This window comes from Mastigoproctus giganteus, chromosome 14 (assembly GCF_048544385.1).
Source record: "Mastigoproctus giganteus isolate SK-2022 chromosome 14, ASM4854438v1, whole genome shotgun sequence".
NCBI classification, from domain to species: domain Eukaryota; kingdom Metazoa; phylum Arthropoda; class Arachnida; order Uropygi; family Thelyphonidae; genus Mastigoproctus; species Mastigoproctus giganteus.
In genome coordinates this window covers 512,407-534,094 of record NC_143588.1, presented here as the reverse complement: position 1 = coordinate 534,094, position 21,688 = coordinate 512,407, and the positions used below count along the sequence as shown (strand labels likewise).

Here is a 21,688-nt window from a genome sequence, read left to right as displayed (position 1 = left end):
TGAAAAAAAATTTACCCCTTGAGCCTTGCACAATCTCTCCAGTGCTGAATTGATCGACAAAGCTCTCATCATATCACACATGTAATGCAGTAAGGCCACATCTCAAATTTTTATCAAAACTGAGTTACATGTAGGGTAATGATACGGAGATTCAGTTACAATAACTGCAGTAAGGCCATATACTTATTTTTAAAAATAGCAATTAGGTAGCATATATGTCCTTCAGTTTCTTAAGGAAATCCAGTGGCACATCTTGACTTGTTAAATGTCCTAATTAAAAGTAGAAATAATCTACAATAATTTTAGTAATCATGTTTGAAAACTTAGATTTCAATGAAATATGGTCACCAAACGTGGAACTGTAACTTAATTACATAATTTATTATCATGAACAAACACATTCAAATCATTGCTGTGTAAAATATGTAAATTTGGACATGTGGCCCTATTGCATTACATGTGCGATATACTGACTCCTATTGTGTCTGGACAGAATTGCAGACACTTTCACATTAAATCTAACTCAAGAGTTTTTTCAACATTGACCTGTACTTGTTGAGTAAATCTGGAAATCTCTTACTCTTAATGTTATTAGTTCCAACATGTACAACAATATCGCCTTTCGTGCCCTTAAAAGATATCTTCTCTACAACGTCATCAACTTTTGCCCTGGCAGACTACCCTGGTCCTGTTCCACCTATCCTTCTTGCATTGTATATTCCCCGTCTCCCTGACAACAGTCACCAACAATAACTAATTCATTTGGGACCAGTGCATTCTACCTTGGAGACTGCCTCTGTCTTGCCTGATGCACAGGAGTCAGCTCTGCTGTTGAGCTGGGTAGCTGAAAGCATGATGGGCCCCTCATATTAATTTCTTCGAGGGCACTTACCCTACACCTCAAACTCTCGTAGACACCCATTAGAACACCAAGTTGGCACCTAATTTCTTGACTCTCTAGGCATCTAGCACACACATCTTCCTTGGCTAGATCTTGTCCTGTTTTAGTAAGTTCAGCAAACATTACACATTTTGCACATTTTTCAGCCTCTGATGCATTGCAGAATCGTCTCCTTCATTTCTCCCACCGAGTCACAGCACTCTTGCTAGTCTGTTATCTTTGTTTGCAGCTCTAGTCCGGGTCATGATTTCCATTTAAATATATAGCTATTTCTTATCGATTACAATAGGCGGCTAGTTCAACAATACTAGCGCCAACACCAGGAGTTGTAACTTCCAAAAATCACTAGTTAAATTCAAAATAAGAAGCTAATGAATGCTGCTAAACCTATTTAACATCTTTGTAAAACAATGTAGTATATTAATTAACGAAGAATACGGTAAAATTATCAAAATATTTATCCCTTTACAGCAGCCAAAAATACACTGACTGTTCTCTTCACCAACCAAAGCGTCCTTGTTCCAGCAGCTCTACATCCTTCCTAAAATGAGGTCTGCAGACCTGTATACAGTACTCAAAGTGTGACCTGACCATTGCCTTATACAAGAGGATAATCACCTCCTTATCCCTGCTAGAAAAATTCCTGTGTATCATTGACAAGACACCATGAGCTAATCTTCCTGACCATCTGTGTTGCCCAGACTGCACAATTACCCCCAGGTCCTTTTCATTCTCTACCACCATGAGCGTAGTACCACACAGTTGATACGTTACTATGGGGTTACTGCTACCCATATGCAGTATTTTAAATTTCAGTTGCCACCGCTCAACTTTTCTAGATCCTGTTGCAGCAGCAGCGTACTGTCATTAGTGTCATTAACAACCCTGCCAACATTCGTATCGTCTGCAAATTTAGACAATAACCCTCTGCAAATCTCTGCAATAATCGTCTGCAAATTTAGACAATAACAATAGCATAAATATCGTTAATAAATACAGAAAACAATGACGGATCCAACACTGAACCCTGAAGGACACCACTAATAACCTTAGTCCATGAAGAGCAGTGTCCATTGATTACCACTCTGTTTTCTTCCACTCAGCCATCCCTTTACCCATAGCTGCAACTTGCCTCCAATGCCATACTGCTCCAATTTTTACAGCAGTCTTCCATGTGCAACAGTATCAAAAGCCTTCCTTAGATTCAAGTATATGATATCAAAATTATTCTTTGCATCCAGTTCCTCTGTGACCACATTATAGTAACCAATCAAGTTGATCATTCAAGACTTCCCCTTAACAAACCCATGCTGTGTCTAAACTATAACTGAAGTTTTTTTTTTTTGTGAATACCCCAAACACGAGAGCTATTAGAACCTATAGCACTTGGTACCGTGCTTGGGTTGGAGGTCGAGAAGACAAAGGAAGATATTCGTTTACATTAGACTTGAACTTCTGTAGACTGTAATTTTCAGGAAATACTTAAGAAGGTGGCGTGCCTCCATAGCCAGGTGGGAAGGAGCAGCAGTGCCTAGCACATACTTCTTGATTAGACCGGGGTTCGAGCCCATCACCACCAAATACGGAGGATGCGGAAAGGTCAGGGAATGACCACAGCATATTCCCGGAGCAATATGGCCTTAGTTGCTAATGCTCCTAAAAAACAAACAAACAACAAACAACTTAAGAAGGAAGGTTGTTCCAGAAAACAGCAGTTAAATGAATAAACGAGGAAGATGAAAAGTTGGTTCTGTGAGTTTGAAGTTGGACAGTAAATGGATGTTGGCTGGTGGCGGCATGTATTAGGACTGTTTTGAATGAGAGAGCAGGAATTATAGAAGCCAATTCAGAAGAACAATTCCCATGGAAGTACAAAGGGTACTAGGAAAGTTTTGCAATATGACGCAACAATGAATCACAGGAAGCTGCTTGTTGCTGCATGTTGAGACATGTTCATACGTGCATAGTAGCCGCCGCGCCAAGTCGATGGGCTCAGTTATTCATTAGTAGTGAGAGTGTAAAGTGCTTGCGATGGCATCGTGGTCACGAAATGAGATAAGGACAGTTTTGCGGTATAATTTCGTGCGTGGTTTAACCATAGACCAGTGCTTAGAAGAAATGACTCTTGCACTAGATGATGATTGTCCACATCGTACAACGATATTCAGGTGGTATAGAGAATTCCAAAGGGGAAATTTCACTCTGGAGGATTCTGAGAGGCCGGGAAGGCCACGAACGTCAGTTACGGAGGAAAACGTTACTGCTGTGAGGAAAATGCTTGACGAAAACAGGCGAGTGACCTACCAACAGATAGAGGATACTTTGGGCCTAAATGCACCAGCAATTCGTTCGATTCTGCAAGATCATTTGCACGTGAAGAAACTTTGTTCTCTCTGGGTGCCGCATCAACTGACTGAAGAGCAGATGACACGACGTGTGACTTGGTGCCGGGAGATGTTAAAAAAGTTTGATAAGGGACAATCTCGGTATGTGAACAACATCATGACAGGTGACGAGACTTGGCTGTACTATTACGATCTGCCGACCAAGGCTCAAAACAAAGTTTGGGTCTTTGATGATGACGACACACCCGTAATTGTCAGAAAATCCCGATCTGTAAAGAAGAAAATGATAGCTGTATTTTTCAAATCGAGTGGAATTGTGGAACGTGTCGTTTTGGACACGCAGAAGACAGTCACAGCTAAGTGGTATACTGAACAATGCCTGCCTAAAGTCATTGGATCTATGAAGAACCTGCGGCCAAAGTCAAGAATGGACACCTGGTACCTCCATCACGATAATGCTCCAGCTTACCGCGCCAAAGCCTGCACCGAATATTTGACCACGACAGGACTGAAACTTCTCGAGCACCCTCCCTACAGGCCAGACCTTGCTCCCTGTGACTTTGCACTGTTCCCGCATGTGAAAATGAAGCTAAAAGGGAGGCGGTTTTCCAGTGATGAGGACCTTCTACGGGCTTGGGACAACGAGTGTGCTTTACTCCCTAGTGAAACTTGGCAGAACTGGTTTAAAGATTGGTTTCGGAGGATGGAGAGGTGTATTGAATGTAGAGGAAATTACTTTGAAAAAATTAAATAAACAAAGCTGTATTGCAAAACTTTCCTAGTACCCTTTGTATCTGTAGAAAAGGCATGCAGCAGAAACAGTATGTCTAATGGACATTGAGTGGAGAGAGACTGTTAGAAAGCAGACATTAATTAACCTAACTGCCCTCTTCTGAATGGAATCTAGAATCCTGAGAAAGGTTTTGGGGGCACCACTGCAGATGTGGGAATAATATATCATGGTAGGGCAGATTTGCAATTTGTACAGAGTGAACAGCTGTTTGGAAGAAAAGTAACGCCGAGAGTGAAAGAGAAACCAAGTTTTTTAGATGCGGAGAAACCAATATTTATAATGGGCATGTGCTAACAGAGATTAGAAATCAGGGTAATCCCCAAAAGAGAGATATTATTTTGCCTAGAAATCACTGTCACCAAAGATAAGCAGCATAGGAAGGATTGAAGTCAACAAGTTGTCTTTGCACCACAGTTGAATTACCTGGAGATCGGCATTTAAGGAATTGGTATCGGATATTCGAGAAGTTGAAGCTGATTGAGCACAGCTAGGTTTCTCAAATTGGAAAGCAGAATGAATTGTGCTATCATGGGCAAAACTATGGGTAGGATTTCCAGTCAATGGAAGGAAGTCATTAATATACAAGAGGACAAGAGTGGGGGAAAGAACTGAACCTTGGGGGACACCAGCATTAGTGGAGAAGTTAGAAGACAGAGACCCATCACCCTCAGTGAGCAGTCAGAGGGAAAACTGGCTAACCAATTCCAAAATACAGTTGGCAAACCATAAGATGGAAACTTGTTTAGAAGACCTTTATGCCAAACACAATTGAAAGCTTTTGAAATGTCAAGAACTGAACTTTTGCATTGAATTTGTCCATAAATGGGTAACATAAACTAGAATATCACCAGTGGATTGACACTGATGGAATCCATATTTTCAGTTGTTGATCAGACAGAAGGTTTCTATGTAGTTTAGGAGTTGACGGTTAATTGATTTCTCCATTACTTTAGAAAGAGTAGAAGTAATTGCAATGACACGATAATTGGATGGAAGGGATTTGTCACCCTTTTTAGGAACTGGCTGGATAAGAGCAAATTTCCGAGCAGAAGGAAAAACACCTTTGGAATAAACACCTTTAGTCTTATAATGGGAGATTTTAATTTCCCAGATATTGACTGGAATTTGGGGGCTGGTTACTCACACACTAGCAGGGCTTTTGTGGATTTATTGGATGATTGTTTTCTACATCAGCATGTTCGGGAGGCAACTAGAGGGAGTAATACTCTTGATTTGATTATCAGCAGTGATTCTTCATGCATTAAGAATCTGCAGATAAATGAACCACTAGGTGGCAGTGATCACAGTGTGCTGAAGTGGGATTTACTGAAAGAGGTAACTATCATTAGGGGTAAAGGGAAGGGTTATTGCTTCCGTAAAGGCGACTACGATGGACTGAGACAGTATTTAAATTCTATACAGTGGGACCAACTGATGATGTTACCAACAGCAAATTCAAAATGGGAAGCATTCAGAGAACTTATCTTGGAAGCATTCAGAGAACTTATCTTGGAAGCTACTAGGCTTTACATACCAACTAAGAAATATTGTTCAAGGTTTAGGCCAAAATGGATGTCAGATGAACTAATGAGGCATATGGCAGAGAAGAAAAATGCATGGGATACTTACAAATTAACACATGACACAGAAGCCTATGATAGATACAAGTTGATATGCAACCAAGTTACAAAGGAGGTTAGGCAGGCGAAGGCAGATTACGAGAAATCCTTGGCAAGGGATGCAAAGAAAAACAGCAAAGAGTTCTTTACTTATGTAAACTCTAGAAGGAAGGGGATGAATCAGATTGGTCCACTTGATATTGATGGGTCAACTGTTGATGATCCTGCTCAGGTAGCTAACAAACTAAATGAATATTTTGCATCGACATTCACACATGAGGAGTTATTCAGCGAGGGGAATGCCAGAGGTGTATTCAACTCTAGCAGTAAGCTACAGAATCTTGAAATAACTGGGAGTAAAGTGGAGGAGAAACTGTTGAAGATAAACACAAGAAAGGCACCCGGGGTGGATGGGATCTATCCAGTTATATTAAAGGAGGCAGCAAAGGAAGTAAGCAAACCCTTAGCCATAATTATGAGAGCTTCCTTGGACTCAGGGGAGGTACCCATAGACTGGAAATGTGCAAATGTGACCCCAATTCACAAAGGAGGATCAAAGGCTGACACAAGTAATTATAGACCTGTGAGCTTAACTTCTGTTCCAGGAAAATTAATGGAGGCACTGGTTAAAGAAGCACTGCAGGATCATTTAGACAAGACTTCAGTTATAGCTCAGACACAGCATGGTTTTGTTAAGGGGAAGTCTTGCCTGACCAACTTGATTGGATACTATGATGCAGTCACAAAAGAACTGGATGCAGGGAATAACTTTGATATTACATACTTGGATCTTAGAAAGGCTTTTGATACTGTTGCACATGGAAGACTGCTACACAAATTGGAGCAGTGTGACATTGGAGGCAAATTGCTGCTATGGATAAAGGGGTGGTTGAGGGGGAGAAGACAGAAAGTGGTAATCAATGGACACTGCTCATCGTGGACTAATGTTATTAGTGGAGTCCCTCAAGGCTCAGTGTTGGGTCCATTATTATTTTCTGTATTTATAAATGATATTGATGATGGTATATCAAGCTTAATGTCCAAGTTTGCAGATGATACAAAGGTTGGCAGGGTTGTCAAGGACACTACTGACACTATGCTGCTGCAACAGGATCTGGAAAGGTTGAGCAGATGGGCTGAGAGGTGGCAAATGAAGTTTAACATTGACAAATGTAAAGTACTACACATGGGAAACAGCAACCCCAGAGCAACGTATCAACTCTGTGGTACTACACTGACAGTGGTAGAGAATGAAAGGGACTTGGGGGTGATTGTGCAGGCAGATATGAAGTTCTCTGAGCAGTGCAGACGGGCTGCAAGAGTAGCTCATGGAGTATTGTCAATGATATACAGGAATTTTTCCAGCAGGGATAAGGAGGTGATTATTCCATTGTATAAGGCAATGGTCAGGCCACACCTAGAGTACTGTATACAGGTCTGGAGGCCTCATTTCAAGAAGGATGTAGAGCTGCTGGAACGAGTACAGAGAAGGGCAACAAGATTAGTGAATGGAACAGAGGGGTGCTCTTACGAAGAAAGGCTTAAGTTTTGCAAATTACAGTGTCTGGAGACTAGGCACCAGCGAGGTGATCTGATAGAGGTGTATAAAGCCTTGAATGGTTTAAGCATGCTCAATGCTGATGGGATTCTTCCTCTAGCTCAGAAAAATCACCTGAGAGGGCATAAATTCAAATTGAGGAAAGACAGATGTAGGATAGACGTGCGGAAATTTGCCTTTAGCCAGTGGGTGGTTGGTTGGTGGAACAGACTGCCATCCCTTGTGGTGGAGGTTGATAGCCTAAATAAGTTTAAGGCTCAGCTGGACAGGTATTTTGAACGAACAGAGGGGTGAAGTGGAAGTGGGTTTTTTTTTTTTTTTTTTTTGGCTGATGCTGCATAAGCTTGCTTTCTTGCATCAAATGCCTCTACTAATGCTAATAAGAAATTGAAAAAAGGCGGCAAAGAACGGGAGTAAGTTTGGGTGCACAGGTTTTGAGAACAAGTAGAGAAATCCCACCAGGACCTGGAGCTTTCTTAGCATCAAGATTCATAAAAAATCCCTCTGACATCTTTTTCATGAAAGACCACAGGAGGCATTGAATGGAGCATGTTGGGAATGGTGGGATGTGTTTTACCAAGATTATTAATACATGAGTTGGAAGAAATATGGGATGCTAGCAGGTCGGTTTTATCCTTGACTGAAGTGACAACAGAACCATCTGGTTTTGACAGTGTTAGGAGCAGAGATGGGCAAAAGCTGTGCCCAATAGCTTTGGCAGAAACCAGAATGATCAGCTACCATTAGGGCAAGAAGCAAGTTTTCTACTCTTAACCTGATCAAAATCTAGTTTGGACTGATTAATAACTGCTTTACAATTGTAGCGAGCTTTGGTGTAGGCAGAAAATGAAACTGAAGAATTGAAAGCAGGCCAATTACGATATGCAATGTTCTTCTCTTGAAGAGCCTTAGCACATTTATTGGAAAACCAAGGTTTAGATAAAGTTCGAGATTTTAAAGTGGAGTGTGGAATAAAGGATTCCATTCCTACAACAATAATTTCACCGACTCGATCTGAGCAAAGGTTGACATCAGAAGTTTTGAAACAGTGATCCAACTAAGGAAAAGAAGTAAAGAAATCTGGCAGGTTCTCCCATTTTGCATTCTTGTAATGCAAAACAACACGAGATTGGGAATAGCCATGAGATAAAAGCTCCATTGGAGAAAAGACAATCACCAAGTTGTAATCTGAGGTGCCTAAAGGACCACTCACTTTGACCGTGTACTTAGAAGGGTTGTTTGTGAGAAAAAGATCAAGCGTGTTGACTGTATGTTTACAATTGTCTGGTATTCTTGTAGGTAAATGAACAATCGGTGCAAGGTCATTAGTAATTGCAAAAGCCTCAGCATCTCAACCAGCTGGGTCGGTGTGACTAGAAAACAGAAGCTAGCTGGAGTTGTGAACATTATAAATCACCAAAGAAAATTACCTCACTGTTAGGAAAGTTGTAATCGAGAAAGTCAAGTTGCAAAGAGGGGAATTCAAAGATCTCCAAATGATTAGTGAAGTTGGGAGAATGGTAACGACAACAGATGAATTTGACACAATGAGGTAGAGAGATTTTAAGCCACAGAAGATTGAAGAGAGGAGATTCAAATTACCAAGTCTCTGACAAGGAATATCAGAACAGACATATGCACAAGTACCACCTTTGAGGTGAAAGGACTGATACATCTCAATTGCTCATCTCAGTTGCCCAAATTATTTGGGCAACTGAGATGAGCAGTAGTTGAATTAACCGATAACTGAGATTCTGTCAGAAAAAGTACATAGGGTTTGGCAGACTGCAAGTGGAAATTCACATCGTTGAGATTAGAATTGACACCACGTGTATTTGTAAAATGAACTAGGAAGTGTTTGGGAGGTTTAGATCTTTTTGCTGATAAGCTTACTCGATTAGTTTGACAATTCATGGTGTATTCAATAGTAAGAAAAAGTGGGGGGCCCCATGTAGTATGAAGTAATGCAATTTTTGGATATGGCATACACTTGGTAAGAATATACCCAGATCCTTGACATAACATGAATTCGACAATGCCCCCTGCATACACACTACTCGACTCCCTCCAGTCACTATTTGGCTAAGTAGTGTTAGCAAGATTATACACTAGCTGATCCGAAAACCTTCTAGAGAGTTACCAATAGGTTCGGTCAGGTGTACTAACTAGCGGCCGGCCTGCGAACACCGTTTTAGAGCTGTTCCCTCGAAATGTAAGGAAGATTGGATCTCGCCACAATGTTCATTGTAACCTCAAAAGTCATCAATCATACTGCATGATGGAAGAGATGGGGAAGGGTTGACTGGAACTTAGCTCTGGAGACTAAACATTGGTTCCACCACTTCAAGCCTCCAATAAGCAAAGTGGTGGTATTGTACTGGTTGATGAGAGTCATCTACCACCTAATATTGCCTGGTAACACAGATGGGCGGCATTCTTCCATGTGGTATGGGCTCTACACCTTGAACCCTACTTACATTGGTTCACCCGTTTGTGGTCACCCACAGTGTGCTTATGCCTGGAGGTTATACCCAGGATTACTAAAAGTCCCACCATCGTGAAGGTGTAAGTCTTGATTATGCTTGGATACTGTCATTTCTAGCAGATCTCTTAGCACTGCATATGTAATTTGCGACAAAGCATGACGGAGTAACACGATTAAACATGATAGTATGATTCTATCAATACAAATACTTGTATTGTTGCATTCATACTATTCAACAGATGGCTACAATCAAATAGGTAATTTGGCTTTTGACCTAACCTCTTCCAAACGTCGATTTGGTTGAGTAAGCATCAGATGTAAGCATCCTATTTATCACTAACATTGATTCGGTAGAGTAAGTAGTGGGCATGAGCATAAATTACATCATTCATGATTTCCGTTCTAGCTGTTCGCAATTTAGTAGGTATCATTAAAGTTGTTTAATTTTTGCAGTTTTATACCTCTAGATTAATAGATTAATCTAGAGGCATAAAACTCTCTAGATTAATAGATTTGATGCCATTATCAATTTGCCATTATCTCTCTCTCTCTCTCTCTCTGCGTATAGTATAGATGATGTATATTTTAGTAATCTGTCTGATTTAGTTTGTGATCAAAAGGATTGTTTACATTTTGGCCAGGTTTCTGCCTTTGTGACTAACTAACGATGTAATGGGTGTGCTAGGCACATTAGTAACTATTTTATGCTTATGCACATGTTAATCTGTTACAGGAATTCCTTGCCAATGGATTTGAGATAACATAGTTTTTATATTTGTATACCAAAATATTACAGTCCACACTTTTTCATACATATGTAGTTTAGTCTAGTCTCCACATTTAGTTTAGTGCTACCAGTGCAAGGTTAAATAAAATAACTCAACAGCTATTGCTATTGAGTATATAGTGTAGTGCATTTAAGAAAATGAAATCATAAAAAGTGTAATTTTTATGATTTCATATAATCATAGATTTATCCTTTTTTAATATAGTTAGGGAAGGATGATGCATGGTTGTTTTCCAAAAATGAATTGGTATAATAACTACTGTTTTACCATGTGGAATAATAATATGGCTTATGAAGCTTATAGCCCAAACATTTAAGGTGACGTTTCAGGTAACTTGCCGTCAGACCATTCATTGGTTCCCTATCATCAGACCATACATTTGCAAATAAGAAAACCTCCAACAAGAACTTCAAACAATAACCAAGACTGCCTTCAGAAACTGATTTCTTTTACATGTTAGTAACAGAGCAATAGAAGACATCTTCAAGGCCTTCACAGAACCTCAACCCAGCAGGTACAGAAGAACCGCCATATGCATACCAACAATTAATAAAAAATAGCAAAAGAAGCAAGAAAATATGGAATCACCACTTTCTTCAAGAGCTCTGCCTCAGTGGAGCAGATCCTAAAACAACAACCCTAGAGGCCCTATTTATAAAATAGCTTGTAGATGTGGGGGTACATACATAGTAGAATCGTATAGTAGACTGAACTAGAACTGCAGAATCAAAGAACATAAAAAAAGATGTGCAATATGGAAAGATCCAAAAATTTGATACAGCCCTACATGCATTTCAATGTGGAGACACACATGGGACTTCAACAATACCAGAATCCTCTCTACAGACAACCAGTACAACAGAAGAAAATTTAAAGAAGCCTTCTTCATAAAAATGTTCGGGGAGCTTCATCCATTAACAGGAAACAAGGAATCGATTTCAACCCTCAATATTTCCACCTATTTGACAAGAAAATAGAGGAAAATATGGAAAATTGAGGATAACAAAAAAGAAAATACTCCAAAAATGCTGAAGAGCAGCCCACACACACACACACAATCCCCCCCCCTCCAGACCCCCAATGCCACCTTGCAGATGATCTGAACATGAAAGTAGTGCACCTCAAACAAGAACCACTGGATCCAGGATAGTGGCACCCTACTGTTGGTCAATAGATTTAATCCTATAATGTAACTGTTTGGCAGCACCTCTTGCCAGTATGCAGAACAGGTTTTTGTGGTATTGGCCAGCAGGAGCCAGACAGCAGGTAAGAATTTAAATTTTTATGCATGTGTGTACATATGTATTTACCTTAATCTACAGTAAAACTCTGTGTAACTAATATAATTTTAACCATAAAAATTCCTTAGATTGGATTTCCTAAAATTCGCAGTTAATAATTAATTACAAATGTTCTCCATTTGTAACTCTTTATATTTTCTCCCCCTAACAGTCAAAGTATGGTCTGATTGATAGTCAGTGGTAGTTGCCTGAAACGTCACATTAAATGTATAGTTTTTGTTTGGTTTTTTTTTCCAAGGTTTTTGCAGTACTTTGATCCAAGCCCGAGGCGGGAATCGAACCCGCGACCTTTGGGTTGCCAGGCAGGCACTTTACCCACCCAGCTAGCCCGATCGGCAAATGTATAGTGGTTTGTGCTTATAAGCTTAATAAACTATATTATTATCTCACATGGTAAAAGAGTAGTTAGTATAACAATTAATTTTCATATCCTTTTTATTATATTTTTATAAAATGAAATCATAAAATTATTTTTATGATTTTATTTTGTTTAGAATGTTAGGATACCTTCATATTTAGATAATAGAATTTTTTTTGACATGTATAACTGATTGTGGTCTTAATTTTAATTTGCTGCATTAGTTTGTGTTATATTAAAGTTGTTTTTTCTGCAGTGTTTTAGAGACAAAATCTTATGTCTTTATAGTAAAGAAATTTACTCTGAAGAACTTATGAATTTGCTGTGTTTTCTCATAAATATTATGGCATAATTAGTGATTTTCCTCTAACCCCTTTTTTATGTAGGACCTTAGTCTTGCCAGGTGCGGTACTTTTCAGGAATGTATTCCCCTGTGGTTGGCGAGGGTTGCCTGTATATTAATAAAAGCGGGAAAAAAATAGCTTGAACTGAACCAAATCAAAGAGATCTCTTCAATAATTTCCAAAGAATGGCAATTCAAATGGTGGTGCAGGTTTCATTAATGTTTTGATTTGATTGGGATGGGATGGGAGGGTCAACTACTTTTTCCACCTTCAAGTGAAAAATTGCCCATGCAAAACCTTTGAAACAGACTTTTTGTTGTTGTTGTTATAGCATCTCCATAAACTTTTTTAATTTTTTTTTTTTTTTTAAATTTTTTTTTTTTTCATAGCTGACTTTCCAAGTTTACAACAAAAGCTAACGTTTGCATAACAATCTAAAAAAAATTCATTATTTTCAGTACACAACAAATGAGAAAAACAAATGTTCACTCATAGCAGCAGCTTCTTCTGCTAGACTATTATCAACAAGTAACAAAATTGTTAACACCAGCAAGTTAAAACTTGCTTTTTGTGCTCTCCTTACAATCTTTTAGCTGCACTATGTATTCAAGATTGATAAGCTCATTCACCAAACTTTTGATCAACTTTGAACCTGATATATATATATTTCAGTAATATTTGATAATTATGAAATTTTATTTTTATATTTTTTTAAGTAGCATACAATTTTATTTCCTGGCTGAAGAAAACACATAGTAATGTATTTTCTTTCACACTCATCAATTGGGCCTATAGTTAGCTAGTCTTAGGTGAACTAAGTAGTCCTCCCCACCCCACAAATTTTATTCTAGGTTTTAGAGAGGTGGTGCAATGCTGATATCAGCTTATAAACACCATCTTACAGGCATGTGCACAATAAATCATATGATTTATTGTTTTCCATCTTCCATCACTAGTACAGAATGGCCAAAGTATTCAGTGCTGAAAAATTCCCAACAAACCAATTTATCATCTGTTGTATGCTTTTTCTTTGCTTTGAGCAGAGCATTGTTTTTCCAAATTGGAACCTATCATTCCTTAAAATGTACAACAATCAGTTATCCATTTTAGTTTGACTTCACACTTAGAAAAACTAACTGCACATGCTTTTATTCATCCCTTCATCAACTGTTTGCCACAACCACCAAATTATTCTCCATAATATAATTTAATATACATGTATATTTAAAATTCTGAAAAGATTTTCCTTTTATCACCCCCCCCCACCTCAGGTTAATTCTTTTTCCTAGAAATAGGATACTATATAAATTCTACAACCTATTTCTTCTATTTTGAATAAATAAATAAATAATAATTGAAAAAAAACACTTTCTCCTCTACTGATATGTTAATTTTACTGTTTTAGGATGAAACAAGTAAAACAACTACACCTCCTTCCTCACAATCTAAAGCAGAAACTTCAGATGCTGAAGGCATACCTGATGTAGATAGTGAAAAGGAAGAAAGTAAGTCATGTCAACAATCTAAATCATGTGTTGCATGAATATAAGTGATGATAACAATCTAAATCAACTACTGCATGAATGTATTTTCAAAATTATTTTCTGATATCAATGATCCTTTCAATTAAAATAGTGAGCTAATGTGAATTATATATTGTTTTGCATGTTTGTTAATCACCTTGATAATAACCAGATTAAAATCCTGTTAATCTGGTTATTAACTGGTTATTATCATGTGGGGCGACAAGTTAAATATTGTATGTTCATATCATATTTGTGCAGCACATTAATAGGAGTTGAATCCAGTGCTTCCACTGTCCTGTATTTCTTATAATTTTCAAAATTATGCCATATAATGCAATATGATGTTAATTTAAATTAACACAGTGATGTATTATCTGCCCTTTAACGTTCATTTGATCTGTGCATTATTTTCTATATAGCTCTTTCTCCTGTATTTTCCTGTGTTTTTGGATACTGCTTCCTATTTTATTGCAACAGTTGGTCCTATTTTAAATCTTTAGCTTAATATTATTATTATTCATTTTGCAGATTTCTTGAGAATTTAGTTGTTATAATCAGCTTTACCCCTCCAAGATTCCAGCAAATTGGATACCAGTTTGTATAAGAAGTATACATTGATCTGTGCAAGCTGAGCATGAACAGTCCTTTATGAAGAGGGCTAAGAATAGATACACATTTATTCATACATAAATACAAAGAAGAAAAGAATATCTTAGATTGATCTCTTTTAAGATATGTTTGATAATCTGAACAATTACTTTCCATCAATCTTTATAACCAAACCTATGTTCAGGACTGATGGGAACCAGTGGTATGAGCGAAAATGTTGTAAATTAATGATTAGCATTAGCATTAGTAGAGGCATATGATGCAAGGAAGCAAGCTTATTCAGCATCAGCCAAAAAAAAACAAAAAAAAACCACTACTCCCATTTCACCCCTCCGTTCGTTCGAAATACCTGTCCAGCTGAGCCTTAAATTTGTTTAGGCTATCAACTTCAACAACAAGCGATGGAAGTCTATTCCACAAACCAACTGCCCGCTGGCTAAAGGCAAATTTCCGCACATCTATCCGACATCCGTCCTTCCTCAATTTGAATTTATGTTTGAATTTGATTGTATGATCACTGAGAGGAGATTGTTGGGGAAGTATTACTACTATTACTAAGTTAGTAAGGATGATAGATGAAGGTTCCATATGCAGAGTATATTATGAGATCATCATTAGACTTAGGGATAATCACTTCCCTAATGGTCTGCATAAATTAGCATTAGAGTTAGTGCATTAAGTAGAGGATATGATGCAAGAAATCAACCTTATACAGCATCAGTGAAAAAAATAAACCTTCCCATTTCACCCATCCAATCACTCCAAAAGTGTGTCTAGCTGTGCCTTCAATTTATTTAAGCTGTCAACTTCCACAATGAAAGATGGAAGTTTGTTCTGGCAATCAAGTACATGCTGGCTAAAGGTAAATTTCTGCACATCTATTCTACAACTGTCTTTTCTCAATTTGAATTTATGCCCTTCAGGTGTGTAATCTGAGCAAGAATCCCATCAGCATTGAGCTTGCTCAAACCATTCAAAGTCTTATACACCTCAATCAAATCACCTCACAAGTGCCTAGTCTTCAGACACTGTAGTTTGATGAACTTAAGCCTATCTTGGTAGGTTAGGTTATGTTAAACAATTAAAAAATCGAAGATTTTTTAATTGTTTTCATTTTAATTTCTGGAGAGTATCATACGGAAGTGTTCTACGTATCATATTGAGGTAAACTTCTCTTATTCTTTTACAAGTAGTTTTCCATGTGCCACAGTATCAAAAGCTTTCCTAAAATCTAAGTATATGATTGTCTTGTCTTCCTTCACGGATTAGGCAATCCACCTGTTCCGATCTCAAATAGGTCTGCCTATCTTTTCTTCAGTCTTCCTCTGTCTCTTTTTCCTTTTGCTTTATATGTGTAAGCTAATTTAGGGAATCTGTTATCTTCCATTCTTTCTACATGTTCTTTCCATCTTTGTCTATATTCTATATTTTTTTCATTAATTGAGTAAATCTTTAATTCCTTTCTAATATTTACTTTTGGTATTTTATCTAATTTTGTACATCCTTTAACATATCTTAAAAATTTCATTTCTGTAGCTTGTATTCTATTAATGTCTCTTTGTTTCGGTATCCATGTTTCAGAACCATAAAGAAGTGTTAGTATTGCCATTACTTTGTAAAATTTCAATTGTTTCTTTCCTTGTTTTCTAAGTATATGATATCAATATTATTTTTTGCATCCAGTTCCTTTGTGACTACATCATAGTATCCAATCAGATTGGTCAGATAAGTGTTCCCCTTAACAAATCCGTGCTGTCTTAATTATAACTGTGGTCTTGTCAAGATGATCAAGTGCTTCTTTAACCAGTGACTTTGTTACTTTCTCCAGAACAGAAGTTAAACTAACAGGCCTATAATTACCTGTGTCACCCTTTGATCCCTCTTTGCCAATTATGGATACATTTGCACATCTCCAGTCCATGGAGACCTCCCTGAATCCAAGGATGCTCTTATAATTATGGCTAAGGGTTTGCTTACCTCCTTTAATAAAACTGGATACATCCAGTCCATAAAGCTGGAAATGAATAAAATGGGAAATTCAGACCCATTGGTTTTACATGTGCGGTGGGGAAACTTATAGAATCTGTGGTTGAGGATGCTTTTATGGGATTTCAATGGTAACTGGAACCTTAAGACCACATATGGGTTTTAATGGGAAACTTGCTTATCTAATCTAAATTGCTATGACATTGTTACTCAGCAGTTGGATGAAATGATCTATAATTTACTCTACATATGGAGCCTTGCCCCCTATCAACCTCAACTAGCTTCTCCAGAAATCACTTTCTCAGTGATCAAACTCAACATTTATATTTGGACTGTAATAAAATATTTTTAGTCGTTTGAGATGGTCCTGTCCTTGTTTTTTTTTTTTTTTTTTTTTTTTTTTATATGTATAAAAACCCCAAACACAAAAGGTATTAGAACCTATAGTACTTAGTATCGTGCATAGCCAAGTGGTTAGGAGTGAGTGTGCAGAAATAAACGCTCTTAGAGTAGACTGGGGTTTAAGCTCCTGATTGCTAAACATGGTCAATCTGCCAACCTGCACTGGACCAGCATGGCAGATTATAGTCCATTTCCCTCAACATGAATTGTTGAGGTGGCTTCAACAATTCATGTTGAGGGAAAGACTATACATGAATTGTTAGGAGGCTTCCATCCTGCAGTGGATTGATAATGGCTGCAGCTTATGGGTTGGTGGTTGAGAAGATGAAATAAGATATTTGTCGACATTGTCTCCAGGATGATTATTGTTGAAGCTGGACCCAATTGTGATTATGAGCAAGGTCATTAGATAGATCAATGGATTTGAGGGACAGTATACAGAGTTCCGTTTTAAACGGGCATTCATCAGAGGGGACTAGAGTTGCAAGTGGCACACCTCAGGGATTGGCACTGTGCTCCCCCCCCCCCCCATTTCTAAATTTTTAAATGGTTTTGGTGAAAGCGTACAGGGCATATTGTCAGAATTTACAGATATGACAATCAGCAGGATAATAAGTGATTGCAACACCATGCTGCTTAAAAATAATCCAGACTGGCTACATAAATAGAATAATGGTTTATGCTGCTAAATTTAAAGTCCTTTCATTGGAGAATAATGACCAAGGAAAACTTATAAATTAGGCAAAGAGGAGTTAAAGGCTATAGGCAGATTGGAAAAGAGGGTGGCTTAGCCTTATACAATGGAATAATCGCCTCCTTATCCCTGCTAGCAAAATTCCTGTATATCATCAACAAAACTCCATGAGCTGTCCTGGCAGCCTGTCTGCACTGTTCAGAAACTTCATGTTGAACTGTACAATTATCCCTAAGTGGCTTTTGTTATCCGCCACCTTGAGTGTGGACTCACACAGTTGGTACATTACTCTGGGATTGCTGCTGCCCATATACAGGACCCTGCATTTACCAATGTTAATCCCCAACTGCCACTTCTCAAACCAATCTGCTTAATTTTTCTAGGTCTGGGCTGCAATAGTATGCCTTGATTCCTGTCATTAGCAAACCTGCCAACCTTTGTATCATCTGAAAACTTAGACATTTAGCCTTATATACTCTCATCAATGTTATTAATAAATACAGAAAACAACAATGGGCCCAGTACTGAACCCTGTGGGACTCCACTAATAGCATTAGTGGAGTCCCACAAAGAGCAGTGTCCTTTTATAACCACTCTATCTTCTTCCACTCAACCCACTCAACCATCCCTTTATCCATAGCAGAACTTTCCCCTAATGCCACACTTCTCAAAATTCTGCATCAGTGTTTTATGTGCAATGGTTATCCAAGTATATGTTAGCAAAATAATTTTTTTTGAATTCAGTTCCTTTGTTACTGCATCATGGTATCCAATCAGACAAATCATGTGACTGCACTCTTATCTAGATGATCCAGCCTGACTTCTTTCACCAGTGATCCATTATTATTTTCCCCTGGAACAGAAATTAAGCTAAAAAATGTGTACTTACTCATGTCATCCTTTGATCTCTCTTTGTAATTTGGGAATACATTTGCCCATTTCCAGTCCATAGGGACCTCTCCTAAATCCAATGATCCTTTCATAATTATGGATAAGGGTTTTGCTTACTTTCTTTGCACACGCACACACACACGCGCGCACACACACACTCACTCTCTCTCTCTCTCTCTCTCTCTCTCTCTCTCTCTCTCTCTCTCTCTCTCTCTCAATAATATTGTATAGATCCTAGGTGCCTTTTTTATGTTTAGCTTTAACAATTTCTCATCCACTTTCCTCTCAGTTACCACAAAATTATTTTAGCTCCCTGTTAAAGTTTGATGAACTTCTGACATTCCCCTTCCCTAAAGAATTCTTTATGTGAGAATGCAGATTCAAAATGCGTAATCATGTTTGTCAGTAACCTGTGCAAGATCATCAACAGTTAAACCATTGTTATAACATGGACCGTTGTGATTCATTTCCTTCCTGTCTATATTTACATCTGTTTTTATTTGCAACGTTCACCAAAGGCTTCTAATAATCTGCCTATAATAATCTTGCTTAAACTCCATTAAGCTGCTTCATGACGTGCGCTTTATGGGAAACAGTTATAATTTACTCTCCACTGTGTGACAATTGCCTTATGTCTTTGCCTTTTGTTGTGCAAACCTCTGTAGTAACTTAAGTAAACTTGATGTCTGGCTTTTTCTGACCTGTATTAAAACAAAACATTCCTTAGTCACAATTAGTGTGTAAACGCAACTCACAGCATTCACATTCCCAGTCTTCCAAACTTTCGCCCTGGGTGCCAAGCATTATAGTGATCAAGCGATTTCCAAGTGATTCAAAGAGTGTTTACTCAAAGCCACAGTTCCTCTTCATCTTGAAATTTTTTTTGCATTCTTGTTAAGCAATAACAAACTTAGTCTTACGAATTGTAAGCAAGTTTAAGAAAGGAAAGCCAACTTTCTTTCCTTTTCCTTTAGACTAACACTAACTTTTATACTGCTTGGTCACTCTAGCAGCACTGCTCCTGCACCGTGGCGGAGCTGGTAACCTGGGAGAAGAAATCCACTCTCGCAGGGCTGAAAGGAGCAAAGATGGATAACAATATGTTTCCACCTTTAGAGCCATCAAGCCCAAGAATAGAGACAAATCACACAGATAATGACTTTTCTCAACCGAAGAGGTTGAAAACAACACCTAAAGAGGAGATACCAGCCTTCCTCATCTTGCACTCTCTATCAGATCAGCCTCTGAGCAAATTATCATCCTTCCTAGTGCAGAAATGCATTGAGTCTGCTGCTGGTTCACCTAAATCAGTAAGGCGACTTCAGTCAGGCAATCTTCTAGTAGAGACTACTTAACCTCAACATTCTGTGAAGCTATTAAAGCTCACAACCTGTGGAGGACACCCAATAAAAGTTACTCCCCATGCCACCTTAAACTCCTCTAAGGGAGTAATAACATAATGGGACTTATTATTTGTATCAGAGGAAGAAATTGTCCAAGAATTACACTATCAAAAAGTCATTGAAGAAGGAGAATCATGATCCAAAAAGATGGTACTCTGGTTCCAACAAGGAGCATAATTCTTACTTTTAGCACTCCTAACTTACCAACATCTGTGAAAGCAGGCTACCTACATTGCCGTGTCTGACCATACAGAATGCACTGGTCCCACAGAAACTAGGAGTTGTTGGTGACTCTGTTGTCAGGGAAACGGGGAACATACTTTGTAAAAAGGATAGGTGGAACAGGACCAGGGTATTGTCTGCCAGGGGCGAAGGTGTATGACGTAGAGCAGATACCATCTTTTTAAGGGAGCAAAAGGTGATATAGTTGTTTTTTTTTTTTTTTTTTTTTGATTTGGTAGTTGTTGGCACATCGGCTTCTGTGGCCATATTGCACCTCCCAAGGTTTTTGCAGTACTTTGATCCAAGCCCGAGGCGGGAATCGAACCCGCGACCTTTGGGTTGCCGGGCAGGTACTTTACCCACTCAGCTAGCCCGGTCGGCGATATAGTTGTACACGTTAGCACTAATGATATTAAGAGATAGGAGGGCGGCAGAATTACTTAACAAGTACAGGTCACCGTTGAAAAAAAGCCGTGAATTAGGGTTGAATTTGAAAGTGTCTGCAATTCTGCCCAGACACAATAGGAGGGAGTATATGATGAGAGCCCTGTCGATCAATTCGGCCCTGGAAAGGTTGTGCAAGGCTCAACGGGTAGAATTTTTTTCTGCCTGGTCTGTACTTGTTAACAGAAGGGACTGCTTCTACAGGGATGGGATACACTTAAATAGAAAGGGAGCAAGAATATTTGCTGATACTATCGAGGCAGTGTTAGGTGGGTTGGAAAACTGAAAGCTTGGGTGAATACAAGGACTAATAGATTAACAGTAGCCACTGGCAGGGGTGAAAGTGTTTCTTGCACTGCTTCTATTGGAATGAGCAGAAGCCTGGAAAACAAGATGCAGGATATTTCAGAGACTGCTGGGACTCATTGTGGTACAAGTAAACACATGGGTTGTGTTAGGGTAGCTAAGAAAAAGAACAGGTACATGTATACTTGCGTGTACACCAATACTAGGAGGTTGGTAAATGAATTTGATGAATTTGAGGTATTGCTCAAAGCATTAAGGGATATTGTTGGGATATCAGAGACGTGGTGTCACACAGATATAAGGAATGCAGAACTGGAATTTGGGGAGTACAACGTCTACAGAAAGGATAGACAGGATAGGAAGGGAGGAGGGAGTTATGCTATTAGTTAAGAAACACATAAAATCCAAGGAAGTGAAGCCAGTCAACATCGCTGGACAATGCAGTGTTGAGTCAGTTTGGTGTGCTATAAGCCTAATGACTCTGATAAGTATAATAAGAAACTGTACAGGGAAATAGAGTGGGCCAGTAAATCAGAAAGTCTTATAAGGGGGGATTTTAATTTCCCAGATATTGACTGGAATTTGTGGGTTGGTCACTCACACACTAGCAAGGCTTTTGTGGATTTATTGGATGATTGTTTTCTACATCAGCATGTTAGGGAGGCAACTAGAGGCAGTATTACTCTTGATTTGATTATCAGTAGTGATTCTTC

The 21,688-nt window shown here is 38.5% G+C and overlaps 1 protein-coding gene across 1 annotated transcript in view; it reads left to right on the top strand.

Annotated features, from left to right (window-relative positions):
* LOC150074942 (uncharacterized) overlaps positions 1 to 21,688 on the top strand; it is a 503,230-nt gene that overhangs the window by 351,193 nt on the left and 130,349 nt on the right. The window contains exon 14 of the mRNA XM_090388998.1: positions 13,898 to 13,997. Within this exon, the coding sequence (XP_090245124.1) occupies positions 13,898 to 13,997 (100 nt within the window). The remainder of the gene's footprint in view (positions 1 to 13,897; positions 13,998 to 21,688) is intronic.